At 41.2% G+C, this 21,010-nt stretch overlaps 4 protein-coding genes across 4 annotated transcripts; all 4 read left to right on the forward strand.

The window, feature by feature from the left end:
• Positions 1–604: 604 nt before the first annotated feature.
• Positions 605–2,761, forward strand: LSM04_004517 (Peptidase S9; the record flags this gene model as incomplete). The annotated part of the gene is made up of 1 exon (XM_067338674.1): positions 605–2,761. The coding sequence occupies one exon, from the start codon at positions 605–607 to the stop codon at positions 2,759–2,761; it is 2,157 nt and encodes a 718-aa protein (XP_067188678.1).
• Positions 2,762–3,386: 625 nt separating this feature from the next.
• On the forward strand, positions 3,387–4,028 carry LSM04_003528 (Thymidine kinase; the record flags this gene model as incomplete). Its single annotated transcript, XM_067338675.1, has 1 exon — positions 3,387–4,028. One exon carries the CDS (start codon positions 3,387–3,389, stop codon positions 4,026–4,028), a length of 642 nt encoding a protein of 213 aa, XP_067188660.1.
• A 646-nt stretch (positions 4,029–4,674) lies between these two features.
• LSM04_004472 (Cilia- and flagella-associated protein 54) lies at positions 4,675–17,211 on the forward strand (the record flags this gene model as incomplete). Its single annotated transcript, XM_067338676.1, has 1 exon — positions 4,675–17,211. The coding sequence occupies one exon, from the start codon at positions 4,675–4,677 to the stop codon at positions 17,209–17,211; it is 12,537 nt and encodes a 4,178-aa protein (XP_067188676.1).
• Positions 17,212–17,927: 716 nt separating this feature from the next.
• LSM04_006396 (Acyl-CoA-binding protein) lies at positions 17,928–20,366 on the forward strand (the record flags this gene model as incomplete). The annotated part of the gene is made up of 1 exon (XM_067338677.1): positions 17,928–20,366. One exon carries the CDS (start codon positions 17,928–17,930, stop codon positions 20,364–20,366), a length of 2,439 nt encoding a protein of 812 aa, XP_067188723.1.
• Between the last annotated feature and the right edge of the window lie 644 nt (positions 20,367–21,010).

The following is a 21,010-nucleotide window of genomic DNA, read 5'->3' on the forward strand; positions in this document are numbered from 1 at the left end:
ATATCCCAGAGGGGTGAGGATGAGGGGAAATGTATCACTTCTTAGTAGTGTTTGTTTCTATGTCTTGTACGTCTTTTCTGTGTATACGTATGTATAAGAGAAATTAAAAAAAAGGACAGAGAGGTGGTGGAGGAAGAAAAAGAATCAAGGTGAAGAAGGAGTTCTCGTTCTGTCGTTTAATGTGATATATATTTATATATTATTGCATGCTATTTGTAATACCTGTGTGTCTGCTTATGTGTGTTTATTTGCTGTGTTGATACATGTACAGAAAAAGAAAAAGAAGAAAAGAGAAACAGACATACCAACAAACCCTGAACACTTTTTTTTTTTGCTATGTTTGAACCTTCATACAGAGAAACATATTGATATACATACATTTATAACGAATACCAGATTACTTTGCTTTCCTTTTTTTTTTGTTTTTGTTGTCGTTTCCTTTTACTATCGTGGAGTTTAGGAGCTTTCACGTGCAATTGAAAATACCAAAGGAAACACGAATATTTGGAAGAAGGAATTTAACATTATATTTACTGAAGAAAAAAAGCAAAAAAAAAGGAAGGGATACAAGAAAAGAACACAAAAAAAAAAGAATACACTTTCCATGTCAGCAAAACCAACAACATCTGGGCCTATCGCGGCACACAAAGATCACGAGGTTGTATTTGGTCATGTCGATGGTGAAAATCGTGGACCAAACCCTATGAATCCGCCAAGACGTCGCAATGACCCGTTATTTTGGCTGCGTGATGACGCTCGCAAAGATCCTGCAGTTATCGCACACCTGAAACTTGAGCAGGCACACTTTGAAGAGCACACCGCAGATATTAAAGAATTTGCAGAAACGGTATATAATGAACATATATCTCATATTCAAGAGACTGACATGTCGGCACCTTATTTGTATGGTGGATACATGTACTACACACGAGAAGTGAAGGGTTTGTCGTATAAGATTCACTGTCGTGTGCCAGTTGGAAAAACACCAGGAAAAGAAGGTGATGAAGAAATTATACTGGATGAAAATAAACTGGCAGAAGGAAAATCATTCTGTGTTGTACATGATGTAAAACCAGCACCACCAGAGCACAAACTTGTTGCATATTCTGTAGATTACAGTGGGAATGAAATTTACAGTATTCGTTTCTTACAAGATGGAGCACCAGATGTGGTAGACGGTACAAATGGTGATATTGTATGGGGACCAAATGCGTCGTGTTTCTTTTATACGACAAAAGATGCTGCACAACGTGATAATAAAATATGGCGGCATATTATGGGTCAACCACAATCAAAAGATATATGCCTCTATACAGAGGATGATCCACTTTTTTCTGCATTTATGGGTAAGTCTGGTGATGGTCAAACATTGATAGTTGGTTCTGCATCATCTGAGACAACAGAAATTCATTTGCTGGATTTGCGTAATGGTAATAACCATAATGTGCTTGAAACAGTTCGTCCACGTGAAAAGGGTGTGCGTTATGACGTGGAACTTCATGGCACAGATACACTTTTAATTTTAACAAATAAAGACAAGTGCATGAACGGAAAGGTGGTCCTCACCACACGTAGTGCACCTTCTCAATGGGGAAATATTCTTGTCCCACATAGTGAGAGAGTTTTTATTGAAAATATTGCCGTTTTCGAAACGTTTGCTGTCTTTGCTGGTCGACGTGATGGATTAACTAGAATTTGGACTATGCAAACTGGAAGAGATGGTTCTTTTAATGATGCTACTATGCAAGAGGTAGACTTTGAAGAACCTGTTTTCACGGCTAGACCTGTTTTTTCACACATGAAAGAGTATAAAACAGAGACATTACGTCTAACTTACTCTTCCATGACAACTCCTACAACTTGGTTTGATCTACATGTGGCAAAAGGAACTCGTACTTCAGTAAAAGTTCGTGAAGTTGGTGGTGGTTTTAATTCGAAAAACTACGTTTGTAAACGTTGTTTTGCTTTGGCACCAGATGGTACGGAGATTCCCCTTTCTATTGTACATGATGCCAGTCTTGATTTAAGTAAACCTCACCCTACGATGTTATACGGTTATGGTTCATATGGACTTTGCATAGAACCAGAGTTTGGTATTAAGTATTTACCATATGTTGATCGTGGAATGGTTTACGCCATTGCGCATATTCGTGGAGGTGGAGAAATGGGAAGGGCGTGGTATGAAGTGGGAGCAAAGTATCTTACAAAACGAAATACATTCTCTGATTTTATTGCAAGTGCAGAGTATCTTATTGAGTCTGGTATGACAACACCATCACTTTTGGCATGTGAGGGTCGTAGTGCGGGGGGATTATTAATTGGCGCTGTTCTTAATATGCGTCCTGATTTATTTCGTGTGGCATTGGCAGGTGTTCCATTTGTGGATGTTATGACAACTATGTGTGATCCAAGTATTCCATTAACTACGGGAGAATGGGAAGAGTGGGGAAATCCGAATGAGTACAAATACTTTGATTATATGAACAGTTACAGTCCAATAGATAATGTACGAGCCCAGGATTATCCACATCTTTTAATTCAAGCAGGATTACATGATCCACGAGTGGCATATTGGGAGCCCGCCAAGTGGGCTTCTAAACTGCGGGAACTTAAAACAGACTCTAATGAACTCTTACTGAATATGGATCTTGAGAGTGGTCATTTCTCAGCCAGTGATCGCTACAAGTATTGGCGGGAAATGGCAATACAGCAGGTTTTTGTGCTTAAGCACTTGGGTGTACGAGCCCTGCTTCGGCGTTGAAGAGAGGGGAGAAGAAATAGGGAATGAATAAACAATAACAAGAAGAACGAAAAAAATGAAATTGGGGAAAAATGGAATAAAGTACATATATATATATATCAATGGATCAATCATATGTTCCTTCGTCTTTGCATCGAGGAAAATACACGAGTTGTGTATGACAAATATAATAATAACAACAATAAAGGGAAAAGGAAACGAAGAGAGGAAATTTATGTATTACACATCATACTATCATTTTTTGTTTGTTTGTTATTGTTATTATTTGCAGAACTCTCGCAGAGAAACTGAGCGAACCATGCAGCGATGGTTTTGTTGCTGTTGTTCTTTTTCTTCTTCTTCTTCTTCTCTTCATTTATTTTGATTCAAGTAGCACTTTTATAGGGTTAAGTATTACAATGACCCAGAGAAGGGAAGAAAGGCAAAGATAGATTTTAATTTCACATCTCTCTCTCTCTCTCTCTCTCTCTCTCTCTCTCTCTCTCTATATATATATATATATATATATATATATAATCTGGTTATGGATCCAATCTCCCTTTGCCGTTGTAACAGTTGTATATGTAGTTGTTGTCCTTGCAGCGCCCATCCTAGTACGGGTCGCTTAGAATTTATTCTAGGCCCAATGTTTGCAGGAAACACATCAACTTTAATTCAGCGTGTATCACGGCTAAAATCAGCTGGATATCGTTGCCTTGTCGTCACACATTCCATAGACACACGCTATAATAACAATCTATGTAATCTTCACAATGATCATAGAGGTACGACATCTCCTTCTGGTTGGCTTTCTTCACATAGATGCGGTTTGCGGTATCCGGTAGATGCTGTTATCTCTACTCTATGGGATCTACATCAAGAGGAATCACCATCATCCAATTCTAACAATAGCAATTATGATAACGGTACTTTTAACAAAAATGAGACCCAGAAGGAGACTAAATTATTAGATTGGCGTAACTATTCTGTTATTGCCATTGGCGAGGGACAATTTTTCCCCGATCTCTATTCCTTCTGCTCAACCGTTGTAGCAGCAGGAAAACATGCATTCGTTGCCTCACTGGATGGGGACTGTCATCAGCAGTTATTTGGCGAAGTACACCGTCTGCTTCCACTATGTGAATCTGTGCAGAAACTCCCTGCTTTATGTATGCAGTGTCGTATTCATGAAGCCTTCTTCACACAACGTCGTATTGAAATGCCACAGCAAATAGTCGTGGGTGGTGTGGAACTGTATGAGGCAGTCTGTCGTTTTTGTATTGGGTAGAAAGAGGGAAAATCTGTTTGCCTTGAACAGCAAGGAGACGAAGAAAAAGAAAAAGAAAAGAAAAAAAGGAAAAGTGATTTCAAGGTTTTTTGTCTTCTTCTTTTTGAAGGGATACTTTAAAACAATGGGGTTTATTGATACTCTTTTTTTTTTCTGATTTTCTTGATTTTCTTTTTTTTTTTTGAGGGGGAGCTTGATGTCATTAATTAAATGTGTGAAACTTTGTATTTTTCATTTCCTCTTTTACTATTTTTGAATGTACTTGATTATTGTTGTGGTCTTCTTTCATCGTTTCCACGTATCATTAAACGTTGTTTTTTTAATCAAATGGTATGGACTGAATTGTAGGGAGAACGAGTTCACCTTTATTTTTTTTTTCCCCCTTTCTATTGTTTTTGTACTTTAAGATGTTTGGTGTCGGAAATGATATCTCAGGTTTTTATTTACATGTCTATGTGGAGATATATATATATATATATATATATGTAATACAGAGAATGTATGAATTATTTGTTTCTCCTGCCTAGTGTTTTACAGTTTTCTCTCCTTTCTTTTTTCTATTTTTCAACGTCTCTTCATTTATGGTGTTTACTTCTCTCGGATTCTTGTAAAATCAAGCAGCAATACCGTAGTTGGACTTAGCAACATGTCCCTTTTAGATGAATCTCGGAGAAATCTCCGATCTGAACTACGACGCTTTGCAGGACTTCAATTCACAACTATGGAACATGTTGAGATTCAACGTTGGCGTCATCGACTGCGTCAACTTATCACGGATGTACGTCGTTGTGCGATTGCTGTGGGTTCTTCGTCTCTTGGTCCTTCTTCTTCTACCGCTCCTGTTGGTATTGCGATGGCGAATACAGGCAGTACTATGAATAATACTGCGACGACAGCGACTGGATCTCCAGTAACGAGTGCTGGTGCAGATCGATCACGTAAAGGTGTAAAGGGAAGTGGAAAAGGAACAACGGCCACAACAAATGCAACAACAACAAAAGCAGCAGCCGCAACAACAGCAAACACAAGTGTTTCTGGAATGCCAATGATGTCTAATTCACACTTCTCTACATCTCTGCACTCAATGAATGCGACGACGAGTGGACCGGCGGGGGTTCCAATACGCCGCGAACAGCCATTAGAGTTGGATGTGGCTGTTGTCTTTGCAGAGGAGTGTATTGCCGCGGCGGAGTTCTTAATATCCAAAGGTATGTATGAAGAGGCATTGGAGTTGTGTTTAGATGCAATTGAGCGGGATGTGCGATTGACACTGCGGGAGGCCGCCAGCCGAGCGGAGACTGCACGAGAAGCGGAAAAGAATGAAAAACCTCAAAATTTCTTTTCACTTCAACAACAAACACAACCACAATCACCACCACCACCACTACAACAACAACAACAACAGGGTGAGGGTCGTCTATTGAATGCTGGTAGTACTATGGCAAATGCGGCTTGTAGTACTGTTTCCAATTCACCACAGGTGGTAGCTGCGTTATTACGTGCTTGGCGTCTTGTAGCCCAATATGATATATTGCGTCGTACGTGTCAAATCTATCTTCTTCTGCAGTGTAGTGTAAGCGATAGAGAGCGGGAGGTGGAAGATATCATACCTCTACAGACACATGTTGATATTATTGATAGTCCATATACCCCATCCTCCTATCTAGATCACACCATACGGCGGGTTGTGATCGATATGGATAGTCTCACCACACGACTGGGTACAGTGGCCCGCGTAGATGCCGATGAGAGTTATTACATTCTCTTTAATGGCACTATTGCTGTGTATGAATTGTGTCTGTGTTTACTTCGACGTGTGGGCCGCGGCGATGTACGTGCGGTACTTCCCCACATTGTACGCGCCTTAGCCCTCTGTGTCGATCTCTGCGAATCTGCTACACTTAAACTAGCCACCGTGCGGTATCTCCCCTGGCGTCTCCGCTTGTATGATCTCATTATGAGTTGCTATGAAGAGCAGGAGTTATTTATTGAGGCATTAACCGTAGCCCAGCGGGTTTGGCGAAAAGTGCGGGAATTAGTAGAACTCGAGTACTTAGATCCCGTTCCACCAACAGCGGCAAGTCAGGAAGTGATGTTAAGTGCACTCGATCACGCTATATTGGCGGTGGTGCGGTATACGTGGTATGTAAACAGTACAAATCAACAAACAACGGGTATGACAGTAAATACAGAAATAACAGTCACTACAAATACAAATACAACAGGAACAGGAACAACCAAGGGAATGACAGATAGAACATCAGGGTTGGGATCACACGAACAACAACATGCATTACCTACAATAGGGAATGTACCACAAAGTGGACTGGAGATGCTAAACGCCGCTTGGCAAGTATTGTTAAAGGTGGAATTACCAAAAACGTCTAAACCCCGCTTCCTAGATTCCCCTGCAGATTTAACCACCACAGCAGAGAAAAGTACATTGCCGGGTCGCAATAAAAAGGGAAAGGAAGGCACAAAACAACAACAACAACAACAGCAGCAGCAGCAACTGCAAGAACAGCTAGAACAGGCACAATTGTTAAACAGAGAACTTGTGGCAAAACGTGCGTTTGGAACATTAGTGCGGTTTTTACTATCTTTTACCACCGCACCAATGTTTTCTCTACCCTCTCAAACCACAGATGATGGACAAATAAGAAAACGTACATTGCCACGATCTGTGGCATCTGCGGTGAAACCATTTCGAGTGTGGGCGATTGAAGCACTAGAGTTTCTCACACATCGTGCGGTGTTTACCTATCTGCAGACAAATCCCTCCGTTAGAGAACAAGGAATACCAGAGGACTTTGAGGAATTCGATGTATTATTACCCCAACAACAACAACAACAACAACAACAGGAACAAGAACAACAAGGTATGTCCAATTTAAATAATACGGCTTCTGGAGGTAAAAGGAATTCCCCTGCTCGACGTGGTAATCGTGTGCAACAGGTATTTCAGCCCATCATCTCTGCAATAGAAGATCCGGCCTTCTTGAAGAGCATTACATTAGAGAGTCTTTTATACACACTTGCGCCTCTTAAAGCACCGGTGCAAATTACATGTGATGGAGAAAAGACTACTTTTTCTCAAGCTCAACATATAAATATGTTGAATGAGGAAAGTTTATTAATGACATTACTTCTCCATCGTGTCTTGTATGATGGAAAGAATGCCCACTTATACGGTAGACTTTGTACATGTAGTATTGCCTCTCTGCAGGGATGTCATATTGAAGAAGAGGAAGGAAAACATGATACAAAAACTGCAACAGCAGTAGTAGCACCAACCACTACAACAAAGGGTGGAGGTATTGGAAATAAAAAAGCTGTACAACCACAACAATCACAGCAACAACAACAACAACAACAACAACCAGGAATCACAGTATCAAAGAAAGCCGCACAGATGCGTTTATTAGAACTGGTGTCTCTTACATTAGCGTTACTGCAACGTATGCGACGGGCAGGTGTGGGAACAGGATTACCAGCGCCAGCAACCACAACTACAACAAAAACAACCACAGAAACGGCGAAAGAACACATTGGCGACTTAAAACCCATCACGGAGGAATTAAAAAAATTATTAAAACTCTACGCCGGACCGAATGCCGCTACTGTTTCGGGTAACCTTCAAACAACGAAAAATGATACCAAAACTTTTAGTATGGCCTCCTCACAAACACAATCACCACATTATAATATGATGCTTGGTAGTACAACGGCAATTTCTAGTAGTTTGACGATGTTTTATCAAAATTTGCTAGAGGAGACCACTACATTCCTACAAGAACGTGTGAATACTTGTTTCGCACAACTTTCTACTGCAATTTCATCCGATTCTGAATCTTCGTTTAGAAAAAGTACATCGTCTGAAAAGGCAGTGGATGATTGGCAACAACAAGAAGAAAAACAAGAGTTATTGGATGTATATCACAATGTGATTTGTACCTGCCTGGAGGCAAAAGTGAATAGTGGGATAACTGATGCTGTTGGGATTGGTCAACTTGTTCTCACTTACGCAAAGGAGGTGGAGGCGGAAGTGTCAACTAGTGAAACTAATACCAAAAGCAACAACGACAATAATAATAATAAAACAGGTAAACCCAAAAACAACAACAATCCTTCACACAACATGGATACTATTCACTTATTACGCAAGACCTGTGAACGTGCTCGTACGGCTATTGCGGCTATTCGTATGGCGCTTGGATGTCTTGCGCAGCATCCACGTCCATCTCACACCCCAACACGACGAACTGGTGCCGATAGTCCTATAAAGGAACAATTTCCATCTCAACAACCATATCAATATCAATATCAACAAAAGGAACAACAAAAAGAACAACAAATGACGGTTGAGGTACTTCGACGACTACGACATGAACAGGAGGTATTAGACACCCGCACAGCACTCACGCACTGCATGTTGGAGTTACGTTGGCATCACGCTATTCACCGACAACACTGCGCCGCAGTGGAGCGACATCGGGCGGATGTAAAGTTAGTGATGGAGCGACACGCCAAATCACGTGTGTACGGTTCCCCAACCGCAAAGGAATTAAATGTACTGGAATCACTATTGCAAGCAGAGCCCACCGCAGCCGCAAGTTCCGCACATAGTAATGAGGATGAGAAGGGACGCATGTTAGCATGGGCACGTAGTGAAGGGGATGTGTTACTGCATGCACTTGTACTTGTTTGTTTGGCATCGCATCAAACACAAGTGAAAGCGCAGCGAGAGATGATGGAAGAGGCATTTCGATTATTGCATCGGTATGAAAGTCGAAGTTTGCAAGCTCAGAATAGACCACCGAGTGCACTTCAACATAATCATCAACAACAACAACGAGAAGAAGATACCGCGTATTCGAATCTTATGATTTGGTGTTATGCCGTTACAGTGAGTGGAAAGTTAGGTTTTATGAGTATGACGGAAAGTGCGAAGGATGTACTTTATGCCGCATTTGCAAGCAATAATAATAATAATAATAATAATAATAATAGTGAAGTGCAAACAGTAGAAGCAAGACGAACTGGAAATGAGAATGATCCCCATAATACAGCCACAGGTATGATGACAAAATCTACAATGGCTACGAGTAGTCCTATGCATTCTCATTCTCCTTCTCCATCACCTCCTCCTCCTCCTAATACTACTACTACTATTACTACAAGGACGTCTACGGAGATAACAAACAGTGATGGTAATAGTGGAATAGATCCTTCTGTTTTCTTAGCTGTGCGTCCTAATGAAGAGATGTTGGCTGTCTCATCTCCGCTTTTGTTACGTACACTTGTATCGGCATTACTTTGGATGTCCACGGTGGAGATGCGTCGTTGTCCGTATCATAATTTTGATATAACTGGTATTATGCCTCTTGCTGATATGGGTGAACTAATGGAAGTTCCATTTAAAGAGCGTTATGGACTGGCACGTATGCAAATGTGGCATTTACGAAGTGCATATCGCATTCAATTTGCTATTGAACTTGCTGATCGTGTGAAGGATTATCCGTTAATGTTACAATGTGCTTTTGAATTATTTAATGCGTTACTCCCATCTCTGACAGATGCGAATTACTCTCCATATGTACTACAGCCATTAGCCACATTGTGTGGGGCATTTAAACGACAACCCGCATCTGTTTGGAATGATGCACATACACAATTACTAGCTGTTCGCACACTTGATGCTTTACTTAAGACCATACGAAAAATGTCTTCTTCTGGATCCACTGCAGATTTAAATTCCCTATTTTTTTCAATTCCTACTACTGCTACTGCTTCAGGTTCAGGCTCATGTAATGCGGAGACGAGTACACTGACAGTGTTTCCAACATGTATTCAGGGATGGTACGATTTACTCATTTCTGTATTTTCACATGTGTGGAATCATGTATACACACATCCAAATACCCGTCAACTTCGATATATGAGTAATATTCGTCAAAATGCAAAAGAAGTACAACGCACTTTAGGACTTGGTCCTGGTACTGTAGATGTTTTACCCACCACTATGACAACTGCAGTACCCAATAATAATAATAATAATAATAATAATAATAATAATAATAATAATAATAATACAAATGCTAATGCTGCTTCTCAGAATGCTAGCACTACACGTACGCCAGGAGCAAACCCCAATCGTTCCTCTAAAGGGGCATCCACAACTGCGGCTGCAGCTGTTGGAAATGATGGCACCACACCTTTTTTTCCTGCAAGTGCATATGCCGTGGCCGATACCGTGTTGGATGATTGTATGCCTATCGAATACCTCACATTATTAGGGGAAATACTCTTTACGGTGCCAAGTGGTGGAACAATGTCGAATTCACGGCCCCATAGTGCTCGAAGAGAGAAATCTATAGATGTTGAAGCCGTACCAAGTACAACTTTAAGTCTTATGGGGGTTCCTACGTGGATGTCTGATGTGGCGCGTGGACTGGCAAGTAAATCTGTGCAAACGGCTGTAGATCGATTGCAGCAGGCGGCAGATGATCCACTTTACGCAAAGAATGCTGTTTATATTGTGGAGTATTTGTTACGACAAGGAGATATTCCCACCGCCCGGCGTGTAGCCACAGAGGCGTTAGAAACGATTCAGAAACTGCATAAAAGTGTACAGGAATTTCAAGAAATAGTGATAGATGCTATGCTGGAGTGGCTACAACGGGAGGGATACATGTTAGTGGAACTCGCACAAACGCAGAGGAAAACAATACAGCAGGAAAATACATCAAATAAAATTGGACGACGACAATCCAAACGTGCAGATATGAAAGGAAATGAAACGATAGTGGAAGTACGACGCCCACGTGTATTCACAGGTGTGGATGGACGAGAATGGACATTAGCAGAACAACAAATGTTAAGACAACTCACACGTGGTGTGGCACGAATGCGTCGACGTTGTGCTTTACGTTGGTTGCGTGGTCGTATTATGCAATTTAATGCCCCTTATCAGGCACAACTGCATGTTTATATTGCAACCTGTGCGCAGATATCACTAGAGCGCATGCGGCGGCAAATGCAAGAGAATGAACAGAGTGGAATTATGAACACTAATAATAATACTAATGCTAATGCTGCTTCAGGTACGACAGGCGCTGGTATGGGAACATCCATGGCACGTGCGGGAAAACGAATAAAGACACGAGAAGAAGAGGCGGCAGCAGCAGCAGCGGCACGAGAAGAAGGATTGAAAATTCAGAAACAGGAAGAAGAAGGTCTTGTTCAACATGGTGCACGTGCTGCGATACTCTTTAATCGTTGTTGTTTTCCATCTCGAGCATTTATGGCTATTACACAGGTTATAGATGGTTTACGTGCATTTGTCTGTGAAGATCCACCCGCACAGATGCTATCAGATGAAAAACTGATGCTTCTCTGTAATCAGATTAGTAATAATATTAACAATATCAATATCAATAGTAATAATACTAATAATACTGATACTATGGGTGATGGGGGTGGTATTACTCCTCGTGTTGTTCTTGTTGCTGATCCTTTACCATCAGCACGTCCAAGTCTTCAAGCATCGACAGAATCTAGTAATCTCTCTATACAAGGTGGTGATGGTATACAAACGACAATGATTATAGCAGATAAATTACGTGAATGGGGACCTCGTGTAATTCCACTTGCACATGCACTACACGAAATGTTATTTTTACTATGGAATGGCTTTGCAGACAATCGACGTGATGTAGAGTTCCTACAACCAGCCGCTGTAAAGATTGGACGTGATGTACTACTTGAGGAACAACTACCCTTTCAAGGTCGAATCCCTTCTTTGCATGTCTACATCTCTGCAGCAGGGCAATATGAAGAATCCCGTCTTGCACACATGGCACTTATTGCGAGTAGACGTTTAGCGCAGTCCATGACATGGCGAGTACGTGAATTGTGTAAAAGAGAAGAAGCAGAACGGGCAGAGGTGCAGCAACAGTGTTGGCGTGCATGGCAACAACTACTCTCCGCACAAACTACGGTACTTCCATCCTTGGTATCACATCTGAAGGAAGTGGAACAGGTGATAAGTTTGATGCAGCACGAAAGAGAACAAAGAGAAGCACAATTGGATTCTAAGAAAAAGAAAAAGAAGGGCGAAGGAAAAGGTACAAGGTTGAAAAAGTCTGTGCCGGATCCTATTCGTACAGATACTGCAGATGCAGCGGCGGTGGTCGCGCGACGTCTCGGTTCTGCATTACCAGCTGAACGTATTATTGAATATTTAATGTTTATCCTGCAATATATGCAATTTAGCCGACAACGTGCATCTATTGAACTTGCTCTGGAAATACATCGTCTAACGGGTGGATTTTTTGCCTCTGAACTACTTCCTTTTGTGTTATGTTTGCAATCCACTGCTGGAATGCCAATAAGTGAGACACTGCTGAGTGAATACACTTCTCTTCGTAGAAATGAACCTGTGTATAGGGTTCTTATGCAGAATGCTCAACGATTGTGGGAACGGTATACAACAACCGATACGTATAGACGTGTGTTACAGCGATTAAATCGTATGTTAATGCCATTAAAACATACAACTCAAACGGCTTCTCCAAATACCGGTAATGGTTCGGTCGTGGAGTGGGATACCTCTTCTCTAGCGAGTGGTGAAACAAATCACGCATGGCAACAAACAGCATGTAAAAATTCTACTACTATACGTCGTGTAACTGTACGGGATGTTATTAGAAGTTACGAAAATGTTATTACACAGTTGCGACAAGGACGTTTATTTGGACTTCTTGCAGAACAATTATATGAACTTGGACGTATTTATCTATTACACCGACAACGTACAGAGTCTGAGCGGTGTTGGTTGGAGGCTGTAGATGCCGCACTGGAGATACCAGGATCTCTTCAACGACCACCAGAGGCGTGGAAAGAGTTTGATTTTGTCGTTATTGGATTTCCACGTGTTTTGCTTGCCGTTCTTTCACTTAGTTCTCTTGCTATGTATACATACCGTGAACAACAAAAACGAGCTGTGGATGCGTATTTAATATCTGCATGGGTAGTAGAACGATTTTTTAAACAAGGTGGTACAAGTAACTTTCCACAACACTTACGTGACTTTGGTGGATTTGTATTAGAAGATCTTATTGTACTTCCACACCTTGGTGAAACATTAATGACATTGATGCCTCAGATTGTGCATCACACACTCTTTCTTGCGTGGGAACTCCTCAAGTTTAAGTTTCCATTATATGCCGCAATGATCGCCTCACTCACAGAGTATCTTGCACGCATACACACACGTCATGTAGCTCTCACAGTAGAGGCACGATTAATTCAAGCAATTGCGGCTTCTCACTGTGGAAATCATCGATCATCTATGAAAATACTTCGGGACGTTTGTATGGGGAACCGTATTCCCTGTAGTGCACTAGATGCCACAGCACTTAGTGGTGTACATGCCATTGTAAATGCTGGAGATGTGGTAAAAAGTGGAAAAAGTGGCAAACGCACCGATACTGTACAAGGAAATACCCTGCGAACAATAGATTTACAGCCAGACTCGCAACCATCACAAGCATCACAGCAGGAACCCTATGAATCTTTATACGATAATAGTGAATTACCCGTAGTCCCAGGAAATGTATCAAGTATTCAAACCTTCGTATCACAGTGTGTATGCACAAGTGGGGGAGATGCAACTACGGCGCCGTCTAATGCCTCTGCTCTCACTATTACTGGTGGTTTACAAGAGGCGGTGGCCACATCGTACGGTTTTCTTCTCTCGCAGCGAGTAGAACTTGCGGTGGCGGAATCGCTTGTCGCTATTGGGATACGGGAAGCGGCCTATGTCTGGTCTGCCTATGCAATGCCTCTTTCAAATACAACAACAAACACAACAGGCGGAGGAGCAGAACGACGTGGTGGACGATCGCGTAGTTCGCAGCGAATGCCACTTCATAGTTTTACACATTCAGCGTGTGTAGAGGCGTTAAATGCTGCGGAGCAAATCTTACAGACTTTGTTAACACGATTGCAGGTACGCTCTGGTGGTGGGGCAGTGGCTGGGGATGCGAATAATAGTAATAGTAGTAGTACTGGTCACAAGAAATCGCCACTCCGGGATAAGAGTACGGTTGTAGTAAAGGAAGATGTACCGACAACAAGGCGATCTCGTGAAGTAGAGGAGATGTATATACGTTCTGTATCTGAGCTTCTTCTGGCGAAGATCTTTACAGCACGTGGGGAGTGTGCAAAGGCGTTAACACTTCTACAATCGCTGGTAACGGCATTTAATGATCGTGTCATTAACAGTATACAAGGACGTTGTACATCTGGTATACCATCATTTTTATGGTCTGTTACAATGCATACATTTTGGTGTGATGTGTATCAATTAATGGTGTTAAATCATGTACGTATACGGGAGTATGCCGCGGCACGGGAAGTTATACAAAGTGCACTTAATCTCTGTGATCAATGTGGAGATCCCTACACGGGACGTGTGTTTTCACTTTACAGTGCTGCAATTGCGGCCCGTGTGGGATCTGCTATGCAATCTGCTAAAACACTTAACGCCCTTCAACGGGTTGCATATTCCCTTCGATGTGATCATCGTATTGATATGTTGTATGCATGGACTATTGTGGCAAAACACTCTCTTGAAAAGGAACTTGGACGAGGTAAAGTAAATCAACAGCAACAACAAGGAAAAGAAAAACAAGAAGAAGAAGAAGAAGAGAAAAAATGTAGTGATGTAGCTCTTTTAGAGACAGCAGTAGTGGCTTTACGTGAGTACTGTGAGGTGCATGGTCTTTTACCAGGTTGTGTCCCACCATTAGAGATAAGGCAAGAGCATGAAACACAACAGTTATTAAATATTATTCCTAGTGTAAGTAAAGGACTACCACGACCTCAAATTGCGTGGAATATTGATGCTATATTTCTACATCGTGCATTAAATTTACTTGCGGATGAATATATACATTTAGGAAAACTGGATCTCGCTGAAAGTATACTTCGTCATGCTATTTTTGTACTTACTTTACAGTATGACAATTCTGCCCATCCTACTCCAGCTATTGAGAGTCGTTTTATGCTTGCACAGGTATTATGCCTCCTGACACCAACATTACTGACGGAAGAAACAAAATCATCAAGTGAAGATGAGAATGAAATCCCGTTTTTTGTACAAGATATCTCTGAAGCACAAACTGCCGAATCTTTCATATCTACATTAGATATTCCCAGACAAGAACCTGTAAAACTTCTTCTATCGGTTATACAAGACGTCGTTACAATTGGAACCCATAATTATGATATTTTGCGTTCTGCACTATTATACCTGGCGGTATTATTCTCACGAACGGGTCGATCTTTTCCTGTGATGATAGCCGCAACTTGTAGTGTTCTGGCAAAACTTGTACTAGATATGAATTTCCATGTCTTTAGTGGAACACGTGTATTCTCACTCTATGGAGATGATCCAATTAACATGACTACCGATGTCCTCTTCACAGAGAGTATTCTCGCCGCTATTCAATACACCCAACGTAGTTTAGGAAATATCACGGAAAAAGCCATAACGAGTCGAGAAGTTCCAGTGCTGTCTAGACCAACAACACCAGATGTACGTCGTGTGGCTGGGCGAAGCCGCGATGAAAAGGAAAAGTCAAATGTGAAGAATTTTGTCACACTACCTATTATTGTTGCCGCCTTTGCTGCTTTGCACCGGGATAGATCACTACAGTGTGTCTTTCCACCAGGAGAATCACTTGATCTTGAAACAGCTCTACGTCAAGTTCGTGCGTTTCTGCAAACACGAACCGCCCCCCTCAGTTTTTGTTATCTTTGGTACAATGAAACTACAAGAGAAATGTATGTGCGGCAACAACAGCAGCAATCGCAACAACAACTATCAACACCACAAGGACAACAACAACAACAACAACAACAACAACAACAAGGACAAGGACAGGGTAGAATTTTTGAGAGCAGTCGTACACAGCGTGGGGTTACAACTATAGTAACAGATCCTTTAGGGGCAACCATGTCATTACTACCACCTATTGTTATGGATAGTTTACCTCCATTATTTAACCCTAATACACTTACAGAGTTAAATGTACCCAAGGCAAACACTGTAGTTTGTCAGTCTTTTATGTCTGATATGCATAAGATCACAAAGAATGTAGTTGGAAGACAAGTGTCTTCAAATGGAGGAGGAGGAGGAGGAGATAAGCGAAAACGTGGTGTTCCACCTTCAGCTGCCGCCAATATTATGCATAGTAATAGTAATAGTACAAATGCTACAACAGAGATGCTGACATTTGTCTTATTTGTCTCACCTGTGAATGATCCGAATGTAACGCGTCCCCCACGATTTAATGAAAAGAGTCAACATAATCAAAGTAAGAAAAATCTACGTTCGACTGGAAATAATACCACTATTTCAGACATCAAAGGGGCTGGTGATACCATTTCAACCTCTTCTCCTTGGAGTGAGACACGGTGTGTGGTGTTTGAACTTCCACTTTACGAAGTACAGGCAATACAAACAAATGCCCTACAGACATTACAGCTTATGCAAGGTTCATCAATGATGTCAACAGTAGTAGCAGCCGATGGTGGGGAAGAAGAAGTACCTGTAGGAGTTGTACTTTCCCAACAATTGAATGAAGCCATTGCTGTATTAAACTCCAAAACACCTATATCAACTGTTAATAAGAAGACAACTCGTACCCAAGCATCATCGGAATTACAGGTTAATATTTCTCTAAATACAAATACTGGTAACTTTCCAGCTACACGACAGGGTGTTTCTGCTCCTGCTGGTGGTACTGCTATTATTACTACAATTGCTGCTCCAGCTGATGGTTTTCCTGCTCCTACTGAAATTGGGACAGCTGATGGAACATGTGGTGAAGTACCAGTAGTGGATGATGCAAAATCGAAACTTGTGATTGGGTTTATTGAAGCACTTATTCGTGTTGTAGTTCCTCGTGCATTAACGGATGATGATCTCATGGAACGTTGTGTGCAGTCTCTTCTTCCACGTTGTGCAGTAACAATTGAGGTGGTGCGCTTCTTGAGTTCCCTGAGTGCCGCTGATGGAGGCAGTATCTCTCTCTTTCATCCAGGTCTTCATGAGTGGTTTACCCGAGTGGCAAGGTTTGTGACTGATCATGCTTCGTTGTTGCAGAAGCAGTAAACAAAGAATGAAAGAAAATGAGAAGGAAAGAAAAATAAAAAAAGAAAGAAAAGAAAATCTCTTGTAATGTATGAGCGAGTTATCGATGTATACATGCGTGTATATATATATATATATATATATATATATATATATATATATATATACGCTGGAGCGATAAGTGTAGGGGTTGTGAAAAAAGTAAATGAAAAATGGGAAATATATATTCGCTTTTCTATTTCTGTTTTCTTCTAAGCTCCTCCCTTTTGTACACAAAAAACGTATGTATAGATACGGGACGCATGATTTCCCCCTCCCATTTTTTTTTTTATCTGGAATAGTTCTCATAGACGCATCTATTATGCCTTTGAGTGGGGGTTTCTCTATATCTCTTCCTTTTTTTCTCTCTCTGTATTGTTGCATGAGATGGAGCTTCAGAGGCTAATTAATTGAAGAACACTATTATGAATACCATTTTGTTTTACTTTGTTTGCTTCTTTCTTTTTTCTTTTGTTTTGCTTACGTCACTGTGGAGAATTCTTCTTATATTGGGAAAGGGGGAAAAAAGAAAGATCAAGATAAAGAAAAGGCAAAAAAAAAGAACAGCAGAAGCTCATAGATAGATACAAAAGAGCCAGAAATAGAGAGAGAGAATTAAAAAGAAAAAGGAAACACTTTTTTTCCTTGTTTTTGGTTTTTTTTTTTTTTTTTCTTTGGAAAGGAAAGGACGTTATCAAATGGCGACACAAGGGATGTGGACTCACGCACAGAACATGGGAGAGCCAGTGACGTTCCTCCTTCAAGACTCTGATGGAACGGCATTAGATGTTGTGGCGTTTTTAGACAAACTTTGTACGGATTTACGTGGTAGTGACCCTTTGAGTATCAAGGCAGAACGTGCTTATCAGTCTCTGAGTGTATACATAAGTATGTTGGACGATGCGGATGCTGAACCTGCAAATCCAAAGAATGAAATGGAAGTTGGAATAGATGAATGGACTCCATTTCATCTGGCAATTGTGGTAAAACATGCTGAGGCTATTTCTGAACTCTTATCATTTCATCAACAATACGCAATCTCTGTATTAGAGGATCTTTTGCGTGATAATAGTAGAGAAGCTTCACCGGATAATGGAGCTGATGCTGTTGCTGTTGCTTCTACATCTTCCAATTCTGTTGATTACGCTTCAAATTCACGAGAATGCAGTCCTTTAAAAGGAACCTTGCATCATCAACGAAGAGGAATGGAGCTTCAGGTTCGTAATGAGTTGGGTGGTACTGTTGTGCTACTTGGAGGAGAAGTATGTGGTGATGAAGCCGCACAATCTTTTAGAAAGGGGAATTCAGGTACATTTTCTGCTATGGGGGAACCAAAGTACACTATCTCGTGTGTAACAAAAGCACTGGGATCTCTCTTAAGTAATATGGTGTTTGAAAGAGACTTTACAGATAACTTTGATGACTCTGCTGATGCTAGTACGGGTGGAGGAGGAGGTGGTGGTGGTGGTAATGGTAGTGGAAGTGGAATGAAGTCTGAGTCTGGATTTGTAACACGTATTATTTCTGCGCACCGTGGCACCCTTGCTGAGCATTATACACGGTTTCCAAGTCTTATTATTGATCACGATGTCCTTTATGAGGTTTGTTCTGGTGATTTGAGAATTCTCAATGATATTTTAGGATGCTTTGCTGGTTTACTTCTACCTGTGGTTAATGGAAAGCGCATGCATTACGCTGGTAGCAGTTCTCGAGGAAGTTCAATAAATACATCACCCTGGGAATATCCACAGGGTGGAACAATACCACGTAGTGTTCAACAACAACAGTATCATCATCCGCATCATACTTTGCCCCAAAGTCCAATTCTATTATCCTGTGCTACGCAGGAACACCAAAAACTTGCATTTCTTGCTATGTGGATAAGTTTTCGTGAGACCACAACGATGGAGCGTCAACCACCTGGATCAGCGCGGCAAAATCGTGAGGCAAATGTTCTCAGCGACTTCCGTGTTTCATTGTGGAATTTTAAAAAGGTCACTCATATGACTTCACCAAACTCTATATGGAGTGGTCATCTATTTGTCCTCTCTAGACTTATCTCGCGTGATTGTGCATTGGAAAGTTTTCTTGATATTGTTGAAGAAGGTGATTATGCTTCCTGTTCTACTGGGATTCCATCTACCTTTATTACGCTAATAGTAGCAGGGGCTGTAGTCTCTGCACTACCGCAGAGATATCATCTTTTGCAAATGTTGTATAAAAAGGTAAAAACGCTACTAGTGGATGTGCCTGGAGTATTTTCACCTCTGCGTTTTTACTTGACATCACGTCCAACAAACGACGCTGAGCGTTTTGAAGAGTTATGGTTGGCCGCAACACCCCTCTCATCTCAAAAGAAATTTAACTCTAGGGTAGATATGCTGTATTTCGCGTCCGTTGAGTCCGTGTTACTAGGTGCCGAAGAACTCTGGAGCAAACCTGACTTCTTCAGTGACAAGAAACATCGTTCAAGAGTGCAGTGTGTATTGCAGGATTGGCTTAAAATATTTCAACGGTTTCTATTGAGTTTGAGAGATAAGTCACCAAATGGACAACAACAACGACGTGCCACATCCAAATCATCTTGTGATGATGATGTCACATCAACAGTAAATTCTTTTCACTCTTCTGAAGATCATGACGTTGATGCCCTGCGGCGTTTGTGTGATGCGCTGCCTCTACGTCTTAAACACGGTGCACCACCATTACCTTCAATATACGAATTTCTTTACCCGCAAGAAGCCACCATTACTATTACTACTAGTAGTAGTAATGATAATAATAGCAACAATAATAGTTCTGTTTCTGGTGTTGCTGATGTGTCGGATGTGTCTAATGCTAATGAAAAGAAAACTGTTGGCTCTGATGTGGGATCTGCCTTTGAGGCCGCTCAGTTTGCTTTCTCAAAGATGGCAACATCGGTGAGTAATGAAGTAAAGCTTAAGTTCTATGGTCTGTACAAACAGGCTACGGTGGGAGATGTAAATGTCTCAAGGCCGTGGATGGTGGATCTTGTTGGATGCGCCAAGTGGGATGCGTGGAATGCACTCAAAGGGATGACCGCTGAGGCGGCAAAGCAACAGTACGTGGCGGGTCTAAAAGCATTGCAAGCTGCCAATACAAAGAACAGCAACTGAGAGTGGTTAGTCAAAAGGGGAGGGGCAAGGAACAAAGAAAGAGAAAAAGAAGAAAAGCAAAGACGGCAAGAATAGTAGAAGAGAACGTAGAAGACGAAGAAAAAAATAAAACGGACAAAAAAAAGTGGGGAAGGGTCTGAGAAAGGAGGCTTGTGAGAAGATATTTGGATGAGAATGGCGTAAATGGGGGTGGGAGGGGCACAAAAAGGAACTGAAGATATATGCTTACATTCAGAGATATTCTTGGATGATTTCGACAATGGAATCACAATAAAGAAACAGGACTCCTCAGAAGTTACACCTAAAGAAACAAAAGAAAAGAGTTTTTTTATACTTTAACGGGTAACTCGACACGCGACCATGCCACAAATGGGGGAAAAGTTACTACATCCTTCTTGTTCCTGCTCCATTATCCACCATTCTCTGCAGTTTGTTTCGTACGTCACGTTAATTTTTTTTTTCTCTCCATCAGTAACAAACAATCTTATTTCTCATTCCATTCCAGCACCATAAATATACATTATTCGCCGAAACATAATTCAAAAAATTCAATCATTGCTTCTTTCTTTCTTCACTCCATCATTGCACTTCATCTAGATCATAAGGAAGACTTTCATCCAAATCAAAAGGGCAAATATAATTTA

The sequence above is a fragment of the Trypanosoma melophagium genome (genome assembly GCF_022059095.1).
Source record: "Trypanosoma melophagium isolate St. Kilda chromosome Unknown ctg35segment0, whole genome shotgun sequence".
Lineage (NCBI taxonomy): Eukaryota > Euglenozoa > Kinetoplastea > Trypanosomatida > Trypanosomatidae > Trypanosoma > Trypanosoma melophagium.